Here is a 20378-nt window from a genome sequence, read left to right as displayed (position 1 = left end):
AATTGATACAATTTTGGAGGCATAAGTACTAATATATCTCACATAAGGGATTTATGGTGGCTATCATTAAATTCAGTTTCCTCTCAATCTCGCTAACAAATGGCTAGTCAATATGTTGCGGAATTGCTCATCTTTTTTTTTTTTTTGAGTTATATGACATTAAATATTATGGATATCAAATTGTTATTTTTGATTTGGTTAACGCTTTTATGGTCTCCTAAAAGAATTTTTTTGTCAAGTAGTTTAGTAGTCATAAATTCTAACTTAAAGGTAAATAAGTTGAGTATTCAGAGTTCGAACACCAACTCCTACATATATATTGTGATGTTCCTACTAACTAAGATAAACTCATATGAACGATCTCCTGAAAGTTTTATATACACATGATCTTTTTTATTATATTGTTATTTTAGCATTTGAATAAATTTAAATTTATTTTTACAGTAAAAAAGAAAGTCACAATCATTTATATACATACACGATTTTAGAAGGAGCTATGATTAGAAATTTAGAATCAAGCAGGTTTTAAGATCTGATGGTTACGATTGTTTGATGTTGTAAAGAAAAGTACACTAACAACACATTATCCATAATGAACTATAAACAAAAATGATATTTGTTAGAAGTCTCACATTAGCTAGAGATATGACATAGATAGCCTTTATAAGTGTAGTGCAAATCTCAACTCTCAAGCTAGTTTTTGTGGTTGAGTATAGGTCTCTTAAATTCTAATATGGTATCAGAGTCTATCCTACATTCATTTGTTGTTTGTTGTGGAGACCTCCCATATTTGGGCCACCCGTTGTCTTCCACGTTCCAGCTTGTTCAGTTCTGGATGTGAGGGGGTGTGTTAGAAGTCTCACATTTGCTAGAAATATGACATAGATAGCTTTTATAAATGTAGTGCAAACCTTAACTCTCAAGCTAGTTTTTATGGTTGAGTATAGGCCTCTCAAATTCTAATAATATTTAAAAATTTAAATCACATACATCAATTTTTCAAATGTTTCTTTTCCTTATATTTCATCCGGTTATCAATATCATACAAAACGTTAAGAAGAAAAAACACCACAAATAAATTATCAGCAAATAATTGATGCTTGCATATACTACATACAAATAAATTATTAAAATAACTTGAATGAAAAAACACAGGAGGAGTTAGGGCCCTTTAGCATCCGTCCATGGACTCATTCACATATAAGTCATGCAAAAAATGACAATGGATTTAAATTGTATGGATTATATTTTTCATCAACTGGATGACATTAATTACTTTTGGAATTCAGATGTGACCAATAAAAGCTAAATAGATTATAGTAATAGTCTTTGATTAAGAAGATCTTTTTAGGACAAAACGTTCAAAAGAATCTGAGTGGAATCGAACCGTGATCCTCCCTACTAAGTTTAGTGTCAATCACCACTCAACCAACTAAGGATTGATATCTGAGTTTGATTTCTGATGGAAATAAGTATTCGTCAAACTTTATTAATCGCCGAATTCTGAATTACAAGACTATAATTACAAGTTTTAACTGCACACTTACAAAAAAGTAAAATGCATGTAGAATTATTTTTTATTTGTTTTTTTTTATTGAAATAATTAAAAGAATAGAAAGTAAAATTAATATTTTGTACATATAAGAGATTTATATTTGTTCTTGTGATAATGTTAGAAAATCTATGATACGATATAAGAGTTGTTTACTTGGTCTTGGTCCACTCGTTAACTTAAATTTATTTTGATGTTAAGTCATCTAGAATGGATTGTTTTGCACACACAATATATTCAATTTCTTAATTATTTTTTTTTAGTATTTTAAAAATTTTGTGGAATATCTATATTATTAGCAGAAAGTTTCATGCACCTCTCTTTTCCAATATAATTGAGTTCGAGATGTGGTTATCTTTCTCTTTGTTGAATAAAATGGTCACAAGTCTTGTATAGATAGATAATTGAAAATAATTTAATTTTTCCGATTTTCTCTTAATACCAATTTTTTTGTTACCTTATTATAAATGTGAAGTTTTCGGGTATTATCGTTTAATGATGATTAATCTCGTTTGAGAATCTATGAAACAATATAAGATGAATTCTTTTCTCCAACCAATTTTTTAATTAATTTATTTTTGTTTTTGGTACGTACAACTTTATAATTATCTTTTGGAGGACACATAGCAAGACCCTTATCTTTTTACTTACATCAAATGTAAATAAGAAAATATTTACTTGACTACTTTCATTTTATAGAATTTTGTGGTCATTGTTTCAAATTATGTTTAAGATCCATTTGCATTATTTTAATTTATATATATGTTGATTTAAAAGAGATAACCGCGTAGGATGACATATTGAAGTTGAAAAGTCACCATCAGAAGAACAAGACAATTTCAAACCTTAATGGCCTTACCTCAAAAAACAATATTTTTTTTTTTGAAGCAACCTCAAAAAACAAATAACAAAACCAGTTTTATAAAAAAAAATTCTATTAATTTTCTGATTTTTAAGAGAATGAAGTCAATGAACCCTTATGATTCAGAATTCGATTGTGAAGTATGTAAACTCTAACAAAACCATAAAAAATCGAACTAAATTTTCTCAAACAATTCGTTCTATAATAAAATTAATAATCAATTGACTCCAACCAGTTAAACCAATTTTATAATGCTAAGAAAGAGCCAAAATGGAATAGCTGGATGTGCAAACATTCATTCATTCATCTAAAAATGCAGAGATTACGGAGAACGTTCTTTTGGTGTATATAAACACATAAGCAGATTAAATAAATCACAAACAAGAGAACAAAAGGAATGTCAACTTCTACAATTGGCTGTTTATATTGTGATGGATTTATGAGTAAAATATTTAGCATCTATAGCAAAGATTTGAACATCAATAACTATGGTCGATAAAAGCGATTCATATGCTTTTTTCCAACTGATTTTCAACAAAATAACTAAACCATAGTCGTTAAAATCTTATTTGCCTAAATTATTAATAATCACCATTCAAGTGCATTTTTTCTCAGCTAATCGTCATCCTTAATAGGTCGTATTGGGGGGATTTAGCAAAGAAATCTCAGAAACAACTAGGGTTCGTGTGTTAGATTGGGAAACTAGATTGTTCATACTTGAGATTTACTTTTGTCACCCTACCAGTTGCTCACGCGCCCTACGCCTTTCCCTTTTTACTCTTCCGCTACTTAAGTAGCGAACGTTATAAAGGTAGGGTGTTTTGGGGGTGTCCGCTACTTAAGTAGTGGACAAGGGTATTTTGGTAAATTTGCAAGGTGCATGCCAGAATGAATAGGGTGGCAAAAGGAGATCTCTTCATACTTTGGCACAATGTACTAGTAGTGATCCAAATAGAATTTGAATTCCTTCTCTAATCTTAGGCCATGCAATTTCCAGCTTTACACCCTCTCCCTGATATAAACACCCCTCCACTCTTTCTATAATTCCTTGTCCAATTAATATTATTTAGGCTTAATTAGTCTTTTGGTCCCTTAAAGACATTTTAGGTTTCATAATGGTCCCTTAAAGAAAAAAAGGTCTGGATTGGTCCCTTAAAGACACATTCGTTTCTCAATTGGTCCGTTCTGTCAATTTTTTACAAAAAACGTTAGTTTTAATTGACTAGATTGTGGATGCCATTAAGTGTAAGTGGTCTACAAAAACCTTATTAATTTTTAAAATTTTAACCATTGGAATTTTTTGTTATATTTGGAGTTAAAATTTAACGGAAAGGACCAATATGACAAACATATATGTCTTTAAGGGACCAATCCGGACCTTTTTTTCTTTAAGGGACCAATCTGAGCCTTTTTTTCTTTAAGGGACCATTGTGAAACCTAAAATATCTTTAAGGGACCAATAGACTAATTAAACCTATTATTTAATACAATCAATCATTTTAAATATTTAATTATATTAAGTTTAACCAAAATTCAATTATAAATTATTATCTTCATCAATTTAAAACATTTTTTCATCAAAAAAATATTTAATTAACAAACATTTTGACATTTTAGTAAAAAAGATTAGTACACACTTGCATAGACTAATTTCGCGAGATAATAAAAATCTATTTAACATTCTAATTTTTAAGAATACTTAATAATAAAGGCAAGTTCTAGGTGGGAAACCTTTACACACCATGCGTCGCGAATAATTTGAATATCATGAGTCCTTAATACCATTTCAGACTCAAACTTTTTCAAAATAAAAAATGCTACCTACTCTTCTATCTCGCAATCTGTCTCTCTTTTATATTCACTCAAAGCAAAAGAAGAGAAGTTACAAACAAAGCCACATTAGACAATAAGCAGACAGTAACCTTAGGCTGTGCATTTCCAGGTGGCGACTCGGTTCCGGGAGCAGGGCTAGGCGGGGTCATTTTAGCAACAGGAGGCAATGGTGGCTCTATCACTTCAGAATCTGTCAAGGGAGGGTATGGAGCCATAGCGGGGGGCAATGACGGCTTGTCGATGAGTCCATAAAGAGCACCTGCTTCAACAGGTTGCATGTAAGGAGGTGTCTTGTCATCCAAGTTTAAGCATTTATTTCCTGCATAAAAACAAGAACAATTATTATGTCGGTATAATTTAGAGGTAACAAACTTGATGGTACGATAAAACTTTCTAGCACTTACTTGTGTATCTACTAGCCGTTTTAGGGAAGTCTGTAATGATCCCGTCAATTTCGGCTCCTTGAATAAATGAGTTGATCTCCACAGTTGAATCTGAGTAGAAATCCCATGCTTGAGATACAAACTCATTGCTGAACGTTTCTACAAAAATCGAGAGGTTAGAAGCTTTTAGCTTTGGCATAATCCTTGTTGTATTGCTCGTCAGGTAGCCATTGTTACGGGGAAATACAGACTCCTTGTTGATAACCACAGAACTGGCGAAGTTTTTTATATCCTCAATAGCTGCATTGGAAGCATCATCGACAACCTCGTCAATCTTGTACACAAGCTCATAATCAGTTTTTTCCTTGAACTTCAACAATACAGAGCTGTTAGTGGATTGAATATAAACTTTTTGGCTTCCCGGTTTATCATAACCTGCTTTGCTCAAAGCATCAATGACGGCATCAATCACACCTAATCCCTGATTTTTTGCGAGGTAGGCTGCATTCTGACGGGAGAAGAATACAACATAATGTTATTCAATAGAAAATTAAGTGAAACTAGGTAACCAATCATTCGAACTACAGAATAATTGACGCTAAACAAGTTTCATACAAATTTGCACTAAATCTTATTGATATTGTGTGTATGACAGTATGAATAACATCGGAAAGAATGCACCCTATACATGAATAATAAGCATGGAAGAACGCACCTCAACAATGATCAGGATGCCTGATAGAGAAGTCTGATTTCTTGTCAACGACAAGAAATCTGATAAGGTTACAAAATTCCCAGCGTTCTTATATTTTGGATTCCTGAACAATGTGTAATTTACAGCAAAAGGGTTCATTGTTAAGGCTGCAAGAAAAATACAGATCAGAAAAATATCAGTTACTTTTTGAGAATATGGAAATGCTGAAAAATATTCAACCGCGTAATAACTAAAAACTACATAAATTTCTTTGGCTTACGCGTAAGGCCTTTTATATCAGTCCATGTTAAGTTGAACGAAAATATGCCAGGGTTTGATTTTATCTCAGGGATACGCATGGCAAAGTTTCTGAAGCTTGTTTGAGCAACTGTGGTACTCTCTAGAAGATCAGTCGAGCTTAAGCAAAAGGGCATTCCATCCTTTGACATTTGAACAGGACAGTCAAGAACATCCACACCATCTGTTATGGCCTTGTTATATGCTAAGTTGGTACAAGCTGGATAATCTCCACTTGCTCCATATTGTGAGATAACCAAAGTTTTATCTGAAATAACAAAAAGTGAAAGCAACAAGACAACAATGATGAACACTGTGCGGCCATAGAATGATGGACATCATGCAATGAAACGACTTGAAATTATTGATGAACAAAATGAGAATACATATTCCAGATCAAAGCAAAATGTACCTCTTCTTGTAGCATTCGTGCCTTGGTGAGCAAAGCAATCTGCAAAATGAGAAGACAAACTCAACACCTTCAATAGAGACAAGAATTGTACACACGAGAATACAGATATGTTCCGAGCTTATTATTTTTAAGTGAATATGGTTTTGAACAAATCAAATGCATTCTATTTGCGCCAAGTCATTCTGACAAATGGATGAAAATAAATAAATATGTTACCTATAGCTGCAGATGGAGTTATGGGAAAATCAGTCAGCAGACCATCAACGGAGAAGTCGCCGTTATCAATGAATTGGAGGTACTCAGTAAGAGGATCATAACTATAATTATAGCTAGATATAACATCATTTGCAAAATCTGATGCATATACTTCCAGCCCCGCTTTATGTGCATCGGAGACCAAAGAGGTATGTGGTTGTAGATAAAGACTACCATCTATAGGCCATATGTAACCCTTTGGAACAATAATTCCAGAAGCAAAAGTCTTGATAAACGTAAGATTTTTAAGTAATGAACTATAAGTCTGATTGGTTGATGGGTCTGTGTCATCCGGATTGAGAAACCTGAGGACTAGTTTTGTTATTTTTGGGTCGAAATGTGTTGTAATACTTCTCAGAAAACCAACCTCGGGTGATGAGATATAATTGACATGCACTTTTCTAGAAACTGAGAGTACATAATTTCTCATGCTTAAATTGTGTTGCGTGTAGAAAGCATCATGCTGCAAAATATCACAGAAAGGAGAAATTAGTTTTAGAACAAGCAAGGAAACTAAATCATGAGAATGGATTATACATAACAATTTACCTGAATATTCAACCACAAACCAGGTGTTTGTGGGGCCACGATTTTGGGTACATCTTCGACAGTATGAATTACATAAGCAGTGCCATGGAAGAGGGGTGACCGAGAGTATACTCCCTGAGATACTGTTCAGTAACAAAAAAAAGGTCAGAAACCATAAAAAGAAATTTGAAAACTCACTACTAGTAAGCCAAACAGAAAAAAGACCTTTAATCATAAAAAAACAAATATATGACTTACAAAAGAATCAACCAGTCCACAAAATAATGAGAATCTACTACAATAAAAAAAACATCTTTAACCCGAATTATAAACTTACAAGTGACGGTGGATAAGTCCTTTGAGGTGTAATCCACAGAAAAATAGCCGCTGGTAGGTACACCATTAACTAAGTAACTCACACTTTGATTTGGGAAAATACTTGCAATGTCAGAAGAGTTTTCAAGGTTGATATTTGGAAAGCAAATCCCAATTCCATCTTTCGTCAATTGGACATCACACCATAGTGCGACATCTGCTACACTCGTTTCTGCGGCCAATGTATAGGCATCCTCACTGGAATCGGGAAATAGACCTGAAAATCCACCATGTGCTATGACCAATGGTGGACTTCCTGCAAAACATTCGCAAAAAGTATGTCACAAGGCACCTAGCAAAGAGTGAAGGAAGCTCCTCTTGTTCCAAAATTGAAACTTGCATCAAGACTTAGATAATATCAAGAATTACATTCAGGTCTAGCTTAGATAAGCTTCTAACTTTATTATGTTTTTCTTTTCTGCGGTATTCTGCGTAATCCTAGCGTAGTAGTATTCTAAGTGCTTGGATTATTGCTTATTAATATATGTAATCTTTTTTCTTAAAATCTTCTAACTAACAGAATGTCTCAATTTAAATAAGTCCATACTCCTTAGGAACTTGAAATTGAACTTCTGAAATACCTTCAGATACAAAAACTAAGGACATATTTGTTACTGATCAATAAAAAAAAGTGATTTTAAGTTTACAATCAATGGTTTAGTGATTTTTAAGAAAATCCAAAGTTATTGTGTTTTATTACAGCAATGAAAATCACTTTCTGTTAAAAAGTACTATCATCTATCCAAAATGACTTTCAAAGAGAAACTATTTAAAACAACTTCCAATTTTAAGCTTTTTTAGATTTTTGTTAAAATTCTAATTTTTTTTGTTCTTCTTTAAACTGTATAAAATGTAATGAAAACTCTTAAAAAAGTGATTTTTTTTACAAAATTTTATCAAACATACCCTAAAATATTGTTCTTAATCAAAAACTCATAACTATTACAAGATATTTTAAAATATAAAATCCTACAATTGAAGAAACTTATCTAAATTAAGTTAGTTTGAGTAAGTGTATCTTTGGTATCACAGTGGTATCACAGTGGATATGTCAAAATCACCGTGATTTTGGCATAGCCACACTGAGTATATGATTCAGTATGCCAAAATCACGGTGACCATGATTTTACGGAAACTACAAACTACAGTTTTTGGAAAATCATGATGGATCGCCGTAATTCTGGCGTATCCACCATGTTACCAAACATACAATAAGTTGATTTAGCCATGCATGAAGAGGTTGATGAATCAACATTGAGCAAAAGAGTCTATTAAGCCATTCATTGTGGGAGCTGGGAAATAAAATAAAATCGCTTTTAAATAAGCTGAAATTAGTATAAACCCAAACACATAAAATAAATAAATAAATAAATCATATTGATTCATACCTGTGAGTGTGTTCCATTGAGATCTCTTACTCCTTTTAGCAGCAGAAACAGAAGCTAGCAGTAACAACTGAAGAAGAAGAAGAAGAAGCAGAGAGAAAGCGCGTGGTTTCCACATTCTAGCAACCTTAGAAATTTAGTATACGATGAAGAGTGTTGAACTGAACTCAACAAACAACCTTAAAGACAGAGAGAGTGAAACATTGTACAATGATATATACACGTGTTGGATGATGATTGGTGGTGTTCACAAATGGCAAAAAGGAACTCGTTTACGTTAAAAGTGGTGAGTTTCCTATTGAGGAAGAAAACCTATTTGAATTTAATTACCATTTTTGTTTGTATAAGAAAATAGAAACAAAAAAATTAAAGGAAGAAAACATGCAATGATGATTGTGAATCACAGTTGTATTTGCGTGTTCTTTGTTGAGTTTGAATGCGGTCTTTAAGATTGAACCGCGCTAAAAAGTGTTATTTTCCACCAAAAATAAAAATTGGTCCAAAATAATTTTGAAAGATTTTTTAATTTATTTTTAGTTATCGTGATATTGGTACGAAGTTTCTATCATTATTAGCGATGATTAATCTTCATCGGGAACTTGTGGGACACACAAGATGAGTTCTCTACTTCCAACCGAAATTTTTTCCATACGTATAAGCTAGAAATCGAACTCTTAACAATATATTTAAGGGGACCAAAAACTTTTACCGAATGTTGAAAGATTAAACAAAACAAATTAATTAATTTGATATTTTTTTTACTCCAATTAATTAATAGTTAATGTTAAGAGGTTAAGTTTTGAATGATAGAAAGTTTAAAAATAGTTTACAAGTGAGTGTGATTATCACTTAAAAGTTGATTTTATAAGGTTGAATTCAAAATTCAAAATTCTAATATTGTGTTGAATGCTAATTATCCCTTAAACAAATATCAATAAAAACAAACAAAAAAGTTATTAATGTGTGTTGGGAAGTAGCATCAGAAGGTTGGGTTACGCTTAACACAAATAGTGCAATATAATAAGAGGCTAAAATGACAAGGTATGATGATGGTCTTCTTTGAGACGTCCACGCTTGTTGAATTGAGGGATTTGCAAAGGTCTTTGGTAATACCACACGGCCTATATACCGGAACTATGAGAGATCTATGAAGGATTGTACGAAGCAATAAGGTGGCAAATTATGAAGGTGAAAATACAAATGGACTCATTGGCACTGCTACTGGTGAAACTTGTTGAGGAAAATTTAAAGTATTGATAACGTTGAATTGGGAGGTTCGACTAGTTCATGTATATAGAAAAGTGAATAAGTGTGTGGATAATCTTTTTAAGTTTGGTTGCAAAGGTGACATACATATAATCTTCTTTGATCTCCCTCGGTCAAGGGTTAGTTAAAGCCTTAAACTTTAGTTGATGATTGTAGCGGTGTTTCTCGTTTCTGTTTAATTTCGTTGTAACTTTTTTGTTTGGCCTTACGTCCAATTGAATTCCTATACATATATATTGATAATTGATTATTATGAATATTTTATAATTGGTTTTTATGGAATTTAAGTTTTTTTTTTTATAAAATCAACCGTTTAATTTCATTATATAGAATATCACAGAAGTAATAGAAATAATTTTGAAAAACCTTGTAGGGCTGCAATGGATTGGATAATAAGGCATAAGACCTAAGTACCAAGGTGAATAGTTGGTTTTTATTTTACAATTGGTTGAATAGTAGGTTTATTCACACTTATTTGACCAAAAAAAGACTCATTCACACCAAAGAATGACATATTCATGATAATTGGTCGATGTTTCCTTCCCTGTATTAAACTACTTTAACTTGTTTAATAATCAGTAATCACATTCGAAAATTAGAATTTAATTAACATGCATTTTAATTTTTAATATTTTTTAAATACATTAAAATTTGTTGGCCTTGGTGGATATATACTTAGAATCCTTCGAATTTAACTTTAAACACTATGGATGGAGAAAAAAAGTTGGTTGAGATGATAGAGCACACTAAACTGATCATTTAATTCCCAATGAATATTAGTGTTTGGCAAAGTTAGTTGCACCAACTAATCAAAATAAGAACAAAAATAGAGATGAATGTGAGTTCTATTCAGTTCTGTCTATTATTAATTACACGTTTGGTCTTCTTAGTTTCATCCTTTTATATAAAGGTGCTGTTAACATGTTTTGGTTTATCCATAAAATAACTTTTTTTTTACACAATAAAAAATTGTTTAAAAATGGTGATCTACATATTTTAAATGATGCGACATATAACTTGATGATAATAAATGATCAAAAGTTATGAAATTATAATAAAACTCAATAAAACTTTGATTTTAATTTCAAAAATTATTCATTTTTGAAATTTAATTAATGAAATAAAAATAATTAATACATTCGGATGAATCTACATATCATTAGATCATATGTCATTTCATTTAAAATATATTAAATCACACCAAATGTTAGTTGATTCAGCGGTGATTGGCGCTGAACTTGGTAGGAAGGACCAGGTTCGATCCCCCGCAACTGCATTTGGGAGGGAACTGGAATCACTTGATGTCAGAACTCGCTCCAAACTCTGGACTACTAGGAGCTCATTCCTCTAGGAACCAGAGGGTGAAAAGCAAAACAAATATATTAAATCACAATTTTTAAGTATACAAATCCGATAGAGGGACCAAAACTGAATGATTTTAAAATATGAGGATCAATTTAGTGAATGAGTGAAAATAAGGGGACTAAAACTATAATTAAACTTATATTTTTTTTGTTGCAAAGCTAAATAAAGAAAAGAAGAGAGGTAAAAGAAACACAAAGAGGACTATTCTCTAAGGAAGAAAGTTTCAGTCGTATCATTTTTTAGATGTCTTCCGAAAAAGAAACATGAATAGATATATCAACATCATAGGAAGCTCCAAGTTTTGCAAAGAAATACATGCATTGATTTCCCTCTCTAAGAGTGTGACAAAGGAAAACATTATTTTTAGAAAACAATTTCTTTATATCTTGGATCAACACCACATTGACATAAGGAACCTCTAATGAGGTTGATACAATGTAAGAAATTTGAATAGCAAATATGCTCTTCGATTAGTAAATCTATCTATATAATAATAAGAAACAAGTAAATAAGCGAACAATCAAAATATACTCATTAATGTACATTCACAAAAAATATTATTCATTGAGTATGATATAGTAATAAAAAGATAAGTCTTAGATTCATATTCTACCAGAGTTTTAAGGTCTATTCTATCTTACACGAGACATTATTCTCTCACTCTAATTTTTTTTATGAAAAAAAATATTGTTGATTAATAAAAAAAATAATAATATTATTGATAATAATGTCAAATTTGAAATTCTTTAAATTAATATTTTTTATTAAACTAGACATTCCTACTACTAATCAAAATCGAAAAAATATACTCAAAGAACTTTTAGATGAAACGACACAAACCTTTTCTAACTTAAATAAGAGGGTTTGATCCGTGATTTATGGGCATCAACATTAATTATTTTTTTTAACAAAATTAAAACTCTTGTTTAAATCCCACAAAATTCAAAAAATTATTTTCTACAATTGCGCGCATACAGTGAAGTGCGAGTGAACGTAAGAGGGAATGGTGATGCGCATTTCTGTGCTGAAACTCAACCATGGCGAACTCATCTCTCTCTCAAAGCACATCACAACACTTCAATCCCTTCTTCAATTCCACGCCGTCACAGTCACCACCGGAAACTCCACCAACCCTTTCATCGCCGCCAAACTCATCTCTCTCTACGACAATCTCAACCACCCATCTTCATCTTCCACACTCTTCCACTCTCTTCCATTCAAAGACACTTTCCTATGGAACTCTTTCCTCAAAACCCTTTTCTCTCGCTCTCTTTTCCCTCAACTTCTCTCTTTTTACTCCCTTATGCGTTCTTCCAATGTTTTGCCGAACAATTTCACTTTTCCTATGATTGCTTCTTCTTATGCCCATTTGTTGTTTCTTCCTTCTGGGATGACCCTTCATGGATTAGCTTATAAAGTTGGTTTTTTTGGGTCTAGTTCAGCTGTTGGGTCATCGTTTGTGTCGTTGTACTCAAGGTGTGGTGAAATGAAGAATGCAGTTAAGGTGTTTGATGAAATTCCTGTTAGAGATGTTGTTGCTTGGACTGCGCTTGTTATTGGGTATGTGCAGAATGGGAAGAGTCAGAAAGGTTTGAAGTGTATTAGTGAGATGTATGGGGTTGGCGATGATGCTCAGAGGCCTAATGCTAGAACGTTTGAGGGTGGGTTTCTTGCTTGTGGGGATTTGGGTGATTTGTTTAGTGGCAGGTGTTTGCATGGGTTGGTTGTGAAAAATGGGATTGGTTTTTCGCTTGTTATACAATCTTCGATTTTGTCTATGTATTGTAAGTGTGGGGTGCCCGAAGAAGCTTATCGATCTTTTTGCGAAGTGATTGACAAAGATCTTTTGTCTTGGACATCGATTATTGGTGTTTATGCTAGGTTTGGGATGATGAGTGATTGTGTGAGATTCTTTTGGGAAATGCAGGAAAATCAAGTGTGCCCGGATGGAATTGTTATTGGTTGTATTCTTTCGGGTTTTGGTAATTCCATGGATGTGATTGGAGGGAAATCCTTTCATGGATTAATCATTAGGAGACATTATGTGCCTGATGAGATGGTTGATAATTCATTGTTGTTTATGTACTGCAAATTTGGAATGTTAAGTTTTGCAGAGAGGCTTTTCAACCCGTGTCAAGGAAGCATAGAGTGCTGGAACTTTATGGTTGTTGGCTATGGTAGAATAGGCAAGAACTTTAAATGTATTGAGCTCTTCAGGGAGATGCAATATTTAGGTATTCATTCTGAATCAGTTGGCGTAGTTTCTGCAATTGCTTCGTGTGGCCAGTTACGAGAAATCAACTTGGGAAGGTCAATTCATTGCAATGTAATTAAAGGTTTTGTGGATGAGACTATCTCGGTCACCAATTCACTCATAGATATGTATGGAAAATGTGATAAGATGAATGTTGCCTGGAGATTATTTAACAGGTCTGAGAGGGATGTTACCTTGTGGAACACTCTAATTTCTGCTCATATGCATGTCAAGCATCATGAAGAGGCCATAAGTTTGTTTAATAAAATGATTATGGAAGACAAGAATCCTAATACAGTCACATTGGTGGTAGTGCTTTCAGCCTGTTCTCACCTTGCATCTCTAGAGAAAGGAGAAAGAGTTCACCACTACATTAATGAAAATGGTTTTAAGCTTAATTTGCCTCTTGGCACAGCTTTGGTTGATATGTATGCCAAGTGTGGGCAACTAGAAAAATCAAGAAAGGTATTTGACTCAATGATGGAAAAGGATGTAATTTGCTGGAATGCAATGATCTCGGGCTATGGAATGAATGGATATGCAGAATCTGCGGTGGAGATATTCAAACTTATGGAGGAATCAAATGCTAGGCCAAATGAAATTACTTTCCTCGCTCTTCTCTCAGCGTGTGCCCATGCGGGACTTGTTGAAGAAGGGAAAAACTTGTTCGCTAAAATGCAAAGTTATTCCGTGAAACCGAATTTAAAGCACTACACTTGTATGGTAGATCTTTTGGGAAGGTCATGTAATCTAGAAGAAGCAGAGGAACTGGTATTATCCATGCCCATTGCTCCTGACGGTGGTGTATGGGGAGCGCTATTAAGTGCTTGTAAAACTCACAATCAAATTGAAATGGGAATTAGAATTGCCAATCATGCTATTGATTCTGAACCAGAAAATGATGGATACTATATAATGATGGCCAATATGTATAACTCTATTGGAAGGTGGGAAGAAGCAGAAAATGTGAGAAAGACAATGGAAGATAGGTGTTTGAGGGGAAAGAAAGCTGGTTGGAGTCTGCTTTGAGCTAAAACTCCCTTTCTGTCAAGCATAATCATTGGATGGGTCACAGGAAATTTCTGTAAGGTTACCTGGGTGGCAATAAGCTTAATTTCTTAAGTTTGGTCCTCTCATAAGCCGTTTATCATCTCATTATTGAACATTTGGGCTAAGGAAGCTGACATGCTTCAAGCATGAAAACCTGTTTGCGTCATAGCTTCCATGAGCATTTGATGCCAGTGCCACTGTGTTAGATGCACATATAATTGAGTTAGCGACCAGCTTACTTTTGAATAGCGCATGGGATTTTGAACTTTGAAAAAAGCTGGATGGAAGAGCATATTTTCTTTGTCAAGATTTTTTATGGCTGGCTTGCAGCAATAGATTGAGTTTATGCATATTATGGAAATTTTGCACTTTGATACTGTACGGGATCACTGTCACTGGTATTTTTTATTGGGTTTGCTTCGTGAGCAAAGCAAGTGGAAGCGCCAAATTTCTTATTGTGGATTATCGGTTTTAATCATAGCTAGTTGTTGCTTCTTGGGGGAACACATTTCATACAATCTACTATACAACATTGAATTAAGAATCGAAAGACGTATGGAACAAACATTTTATTAAATAGATTATTACAGGTTGCAGTGAGAAGGAATGATGTATGTCTTGATATTCTTGAGACATGTATTCTTGTACATCAAATACCTTTGCAACATCTGCAACATGAGACACTGATACTGACACACTACATATCTGCTTGCAAACATATGGACAAAACACTGATCAAAATAAACTACATTTTTTATTTAGGGGGCATCAAATGCTGCTTAAACCTTCTCTAGTGTTAGCAAAACACATGAAGAATTGCTTTTTATTTAGGAGACCTTCACCTCACTGCAAAAAGAAAAGATTAATCAGGATTCATGAATATTTTTCCTTGTCAAATATAAGCATATATAGTTATACATTCATGCTCAAGGTGATACCTTAACATTTGGAAGGTGTTTTCAGACCACATTGACCGGGTAAGGCCAAAGCTTTTGCGGCGTTGATTCCAAGTGATGGTAGGGCAGACTTGTAACTGCAGAGACAAGGAAGATTAGCACGGCGCAAAACATTACAGCAACTTTGATCTGGGGATGGTGGGTTATCACCGGTAGCGAACTTTTGACATGAATTTTTTAGCTTATCTGTGTCTACTTTACATATTATAAAAGCTAGAGAGCCACTCAACATGGCAAAGAGCAGTGCTGCTACCATCAACTGCACGAAAACTTTGCGACTAGAATGTGCCATACTCTCCAACTTAATTAACCAGGTACTTAGCTAACTGTGTCTGGTTTACTCAATGTTCTTTTGGCTCAATGAGTTAATTTATAGTGGTGTGTATGATGTTATTGGAATAATTATTTACATTATTTTAGTTGCAATAGTGTCATTTGGTAATAGTTGTGTCATGTGAATACATTCTGTTTGTGTTCACGAGATAGATTAACATTAGAATAGTGACAGGAATCATAACAAAGCAAACTAAAAAGTGGGCCATTGTTTGCTGGAAAAACAAATAAGTGGTTCCATTGAGACAAAAAAATCACCATATATTTCCTTGCTAGTGTTGTTGTTTGATAGTGATGCCAAATTATGAATAATGGAAAAATGAAACCGAATCCAGGATTTGGTCACACTCACATAAAAATATATATCAATTAATTATTTCAAAAATATACATTATTTAATTATATTCTCTTTCTATCTTTTATAAACATGTGTGTGACCAAATAGATGGAACAAATCTTTGTGACCATGTAAGCATTCCTCTGTTATCATTTTTTTCTTGGCAAACAAATGAGGAAGTATTAATATGAAAGCTCGGCCCAAACAGTTTCAATTGTCTAAGTTATCCCGTGAAGGTATAGTGGTATAAGACTTTAATGCTTTGTTTGGAAAAGGGAATGATAGAGGAAAGAAAGGTGAAGAAGGGAAAGAGGGAAAAAAAAGGGAATCTTTACTTGTTTTGTTGGAGGTTAAAAAAATTAGAGAGGAAAAATATATTCTTGTGAATCCCACATATATATCCCTTTCCTCCAAAATGAGAAGAAAACAAGGGAGAAGAGGTTGATTTGAGTAAAATGACATTAGTATCCTTGCATCATATTTCTAATATTTTTTATTTAAATATATTTAAAATGTACAAGGTGAATTTTCTTCTCTCAATTAAAGTTTTTCTATGGGCAAACTACCAGTATCTGAAAGTGTAACTCGCTGTCATATTGGTCCTAGAATGTATTAAAATTGCAAATACATCCCTTGTGTCTCTTTTGTTAGTTATTTTATGGACTAAATTGACTAACCAAAAAACATATTTGAGGATCAAATTGACTACCTAGAAACATAATTTGAGATACTTGTGGACCTAATTGCAATTACGATACATTTATGGACGAATGTGACATCGAAATACACTAATAGGATTAAAATGGTGGTTTGCCAATTTTTCTATATTCTATATTGGAGACTATAGATTTAGTGTTTTGTTGCATGTATCAAGAGAAATTTGTGTCATAGTTGTTTTCAAGTGGAGAAGAAAAGTGAGATGATAATGTTTCAAAATATGAAGTGGAAGAATTTTTAGATGAAAAATCAAACCGATTAGGTGAGGAAAAAGGTGAGCTATATAATGTTTTAAAATATGAAGTGGAAGAAATTTTTAGAGAACAAGGAAACCGTTAGTGCACCTAAAATGAATATTAATGACCACTAATTCCAAGTCAATGTAGACAATGACTTCCTAGTCAATGTGATGTTACTAGTTTCTTTTGGAAAATATAAAATTATGAAACTGGTTTTATAAAATTATCCTTTATTGATGATATGGAAAGAGTGTATTAAATAGTTAAGAGTGTAACTTTAACAGAAAAAATAACATTAATTTTGATCACTTAATCATTGTCAATAAATTCTCCTCGTACAGTTTATCGAATATATACTTTGATTTTGGGCGTGAAAAGTTGGGCAAATATTAAACCAATTACAACTAACTTCTTTTTGAGCTTATGTTTGATTTGAAAGTTAATTTCCACAAAAGCCTTGATATTATTGAGATAAAGCTTTTTTGCTTAAGGAACAAACATTTTATTAAACAGATTATTACATGTTGAAGTGAGAGGAAATGATATATATGTCTTCTTGATATTATTGAGACATTGCTTGCTAACATACTGATCAAAATAAACTACATTTTTTATTTGGGGGGTTTCAACTGCTGCTTAAAGCTTCTAGTGTTAATGTTAAGATAACACATGAAGAAGTGCTTTTAATGGAAAAAACCTTCACTTCACTGAAACAACAAAGATTAATCATGAAATGTTACCTTGTCAAATAAAAGCAGAGGTAGAAAATTTCATTAAAACTTCATATCACAGTGAGAAAACTCTATCAATTATGATGCCTTAACATTTGGACGGTGTTTCCAAATGGGAGGTAGGATAGACTTGTAACTATAAACGCAGGTAAGATTGGCACGGCGGATAACATCATAACATTCGTTACTTTGGTTTGGCGGGTTTCTCACAGTAAATGCGCCGCGACATAATTTTAACTGATTTGAGTTAATGTTACATATTACAGCAGCTAGAGTGCTACCCAACATTGACACTAATTTCGTCTTTCTCTTCTTTCACAAGTTCATAATCACTGTTTTACATAGTTCATCAAGCAACAAGTCTCCTTCATAATTAGTAGTAACTTCTTAACCAGATCATGAGGAAAAAAAATAGAATTAGTTTTGTATCCATTCACTAATCGAAGAACACTACATGAATAGAACAATACAGTTGAAATCCCCCCCAATTTTTAAGCATAAAAAAAATTCAAAAGGAAGAAGAATTCAGTCTCAGAGTTCAAGCTAGTATCCTAAAATGAAATGATGTTGGGAATTTATTAAAATTGGAAATCTTATATTCCAAAAATTGTTGTCGCATAATGAATATCAAGATTAATTTTAGACAATGGAAGACTTATATTCCAAGACTTAAAATTGGAAATCTTATATATTCCATTTTGTTTTTTTTAGACTTTATATTTTTTTAGCTTATAACCTATCATTTTTCTCAATTTTACCTCTATCATCTTATTTAAAAAAATTAAATATTAATTAAACATCATTTTTTATGTTATTTTTTATTTATAAATTAGTTCAACCGTTAATTTTATCTAATATTATAAATCCAATCAACTAACTTATCTGCCATAAGTAATTTATAAATTATTCATTATAAGTTAATTTGCTATAAACACGACTCTATAATTATTAATTGGGGTCACGAGTACAAAACTTGATGGGTTCCTTGTATGTGATCCTCATGAGTCGTGTCATGACTCATATTCCATTTAGACAAAAATGGTACCACATTTTTCGTTGTCAGTGTTAATTCATTATTATTGTGAGTGTCCATTTAGACAAAAGAAAAAAAAAAAAAAAAAACTAAGGCCAAAAGACGAATAGTAGAGAAATGAAACTGAATCTAGTGGTTCATTCTTGAGCTGAGTATGTTATCATTTGTTCACCATAGTTTTATTATTACTACGAAATATTGATAGCCGATAAAGATAAATAATTTTTGTTGGAGGATCTGTGAGACACATAAGATAGCTCCCAACTGAATTCTTTTAATAAACAGAAACTAGAAATTAAAATTCACTTTTTTTTTAAGTCATAAAGTCACAACTTTTATATAACAAAGCGCATGAATTGAAATCAAAATTACAACAATAAATATGAAAATAACATAACAAAATTTAAACACCAAGTTTATTGCTAGACATAAGAATTAATATATCGACAAATACACTGATGAAAGAAAACTATATTTTTTATTTGGTGGGTTTCAAATGCTGCTTAAAGCTTCTCTAATGTTAAAGCATGAGCATATGTAGAAAATTTCATTAAAACTTAGCATCATAGCGAGAAAACTCTACCCAGATGATACCTTAACATTTGGACGGCGTTTTCAGACCACATTTACCGGGCAAGGCCAAAGCTTTTGCGCCGTCGATTCCAAATGAAGGTAGGATAGATTTGTAACTACAAAGGCAAGGAAGATTGGCACGGCGGATAACATCACAACATTCGTTACTCGGGTTTGGTGGGTTTCTACCGGTAACTGCGTCACGACATAATTTTAGCTGATTTGAATCAATGTTACATATTACAACAGCTAGAGTGCTACCTAACATGGAAAAGAGCAGTGCTACTACCATCCACTGCATCAAAGCTTTACCACTAGATTGAGCCATAATCTCCTAACCAATTGACTAGGTGCTTAGCTTAACTTGGGATAGTTTACTATGTTCTGTTGTGTTGCCTCTTTTATAGTGGTGTTTGAGATATTATTGGAATAATAATTGTTTGCATTATTATAGTTTTAGACTCAGTTTGACAATGTCAAAGTTTGAGTATATAGTCATCTTATGTTATCTTACTTAAAAAGATTAAATATTTAATTAAACATGTTTTTTTATGTCATTTTATAATTATAAGTTTGTTCAACTGCTAATTTTATTATATATTAGCAATTTCATTAGCTAACTTATTCAAAACTAATTAACTTATAAGTTATTCGTTATAAGTGCATATTCAAAATTTTAAGAAATTAATTTTATTTATTTTTACCTAAAGTTTTTTTTTTTTTTTTTTACTTTTTGTTTCCTTAACGATTGTCCTAAGAGCAACGATATTACAATACTTATCAGCGTCACCCTTAAATTATTAATCGAGCCGACTGCACATATTCACATAGTGTGGTTGACTCATTGGTTCCATTTAGACAAAAAAAAGTCCCCACATTTTTCCTTGCCAGCGTTGTTTGATAGTGTGATGCCAAAAAAATGAATAATAGAGAGATGAAGCTGAATCT

General features: G+C 32.6%; 3 protein-coding genes across 3 annotated transcripts; 1 reads left to right on the top strand and 2 right to left on the bottom strand.

The window, feature by feature from the left end:
- Nucleotides 1-4100: 4100 nt before the first annotated feature.
- On the bottom strand, nucleotides 4101-8959 carry LOC123923183 (glycerophosphodiester phosphodiesterase GDPDL3-like). Its single transcript, XM_045975853.1, has 9 exons — nucleotides 8580-8959; nucleotides 7154-7447; nucleotides 6838-6959; nucleotides 6250-6751; nucleotides 6034-6072; nucleotides 5605-5889; nucleotides 5346-5491; nucleotides 4652-5138; nucleotides 4101-4566 (listed from the first exon to the last, which is right to left on the bottom strand). The coding sequence occupies exons 1-9, from the start codon at nucleotides 8692-8694 to the stop codon at nucleotides 4277-4279; spliced, it is 2280 nt and encodes a 759-aa protein (XP_045831809.1). The 5' UTR covers nucleotides 8695-8959; the 3' UTR covers nucleotides 4101-4276.
- A 2996-nt stretch (nucleotides 8960-11955) lies between these two features.
- Nucleotides 11956-15295, top strand: LOC123921485 (pentatricopeptide repeat-containing protein At4g39952, mitochondrial). Its single transcript, XM_045974057.1, has one exon. It carries the CDS (start codon nucleotides 12211-12213, stop codon nucleotides 14488-14490), a length of 2280 nt encoding a protein of 759 aa, XP_045830013.1. The 5' UTR covers nucleotides 11956-12210; the 3' UTR covers nucleotides 14491-15295.
- Nucleotides 15296-19452: 4157 nt separating this feature from the next.
- Nucleotides 19453-19758, bottom strand: LOC123920638 (putative lipid-transfer protein DIR1). The gene has a single exon (XM_045972930.1). It carries the CDS (start codon nucleotides 19756-19758, stop codon nucleotides 19453-19455), a length of 306 nt encoding a protein of 101 aa, XP_045828886.1.
- Between the last annotated feature and the right edge of the window lie 620 nt (nucleotides 19759-20378).

The sequence above is a fragment of the Trifolium pratense genome, linkage group LG4, assembly GCF_020283565.1.
Source record: "Trifolium pratense cultivar HEN17-A07 linkage group LG4, ARS_RC_1.1, whole genome shotgun sequence".
Taxonomy (NCBI): domain Eukaryota; kingdom Viridiplantae; phylum Streptophyta; class Magnoliopsida; order Fabales; family Fabaceae; genus Trifolium; species Trifolium pratense.
This window is presented reverse-complemented; position numbering and strand designations above follow the sequence as displayed.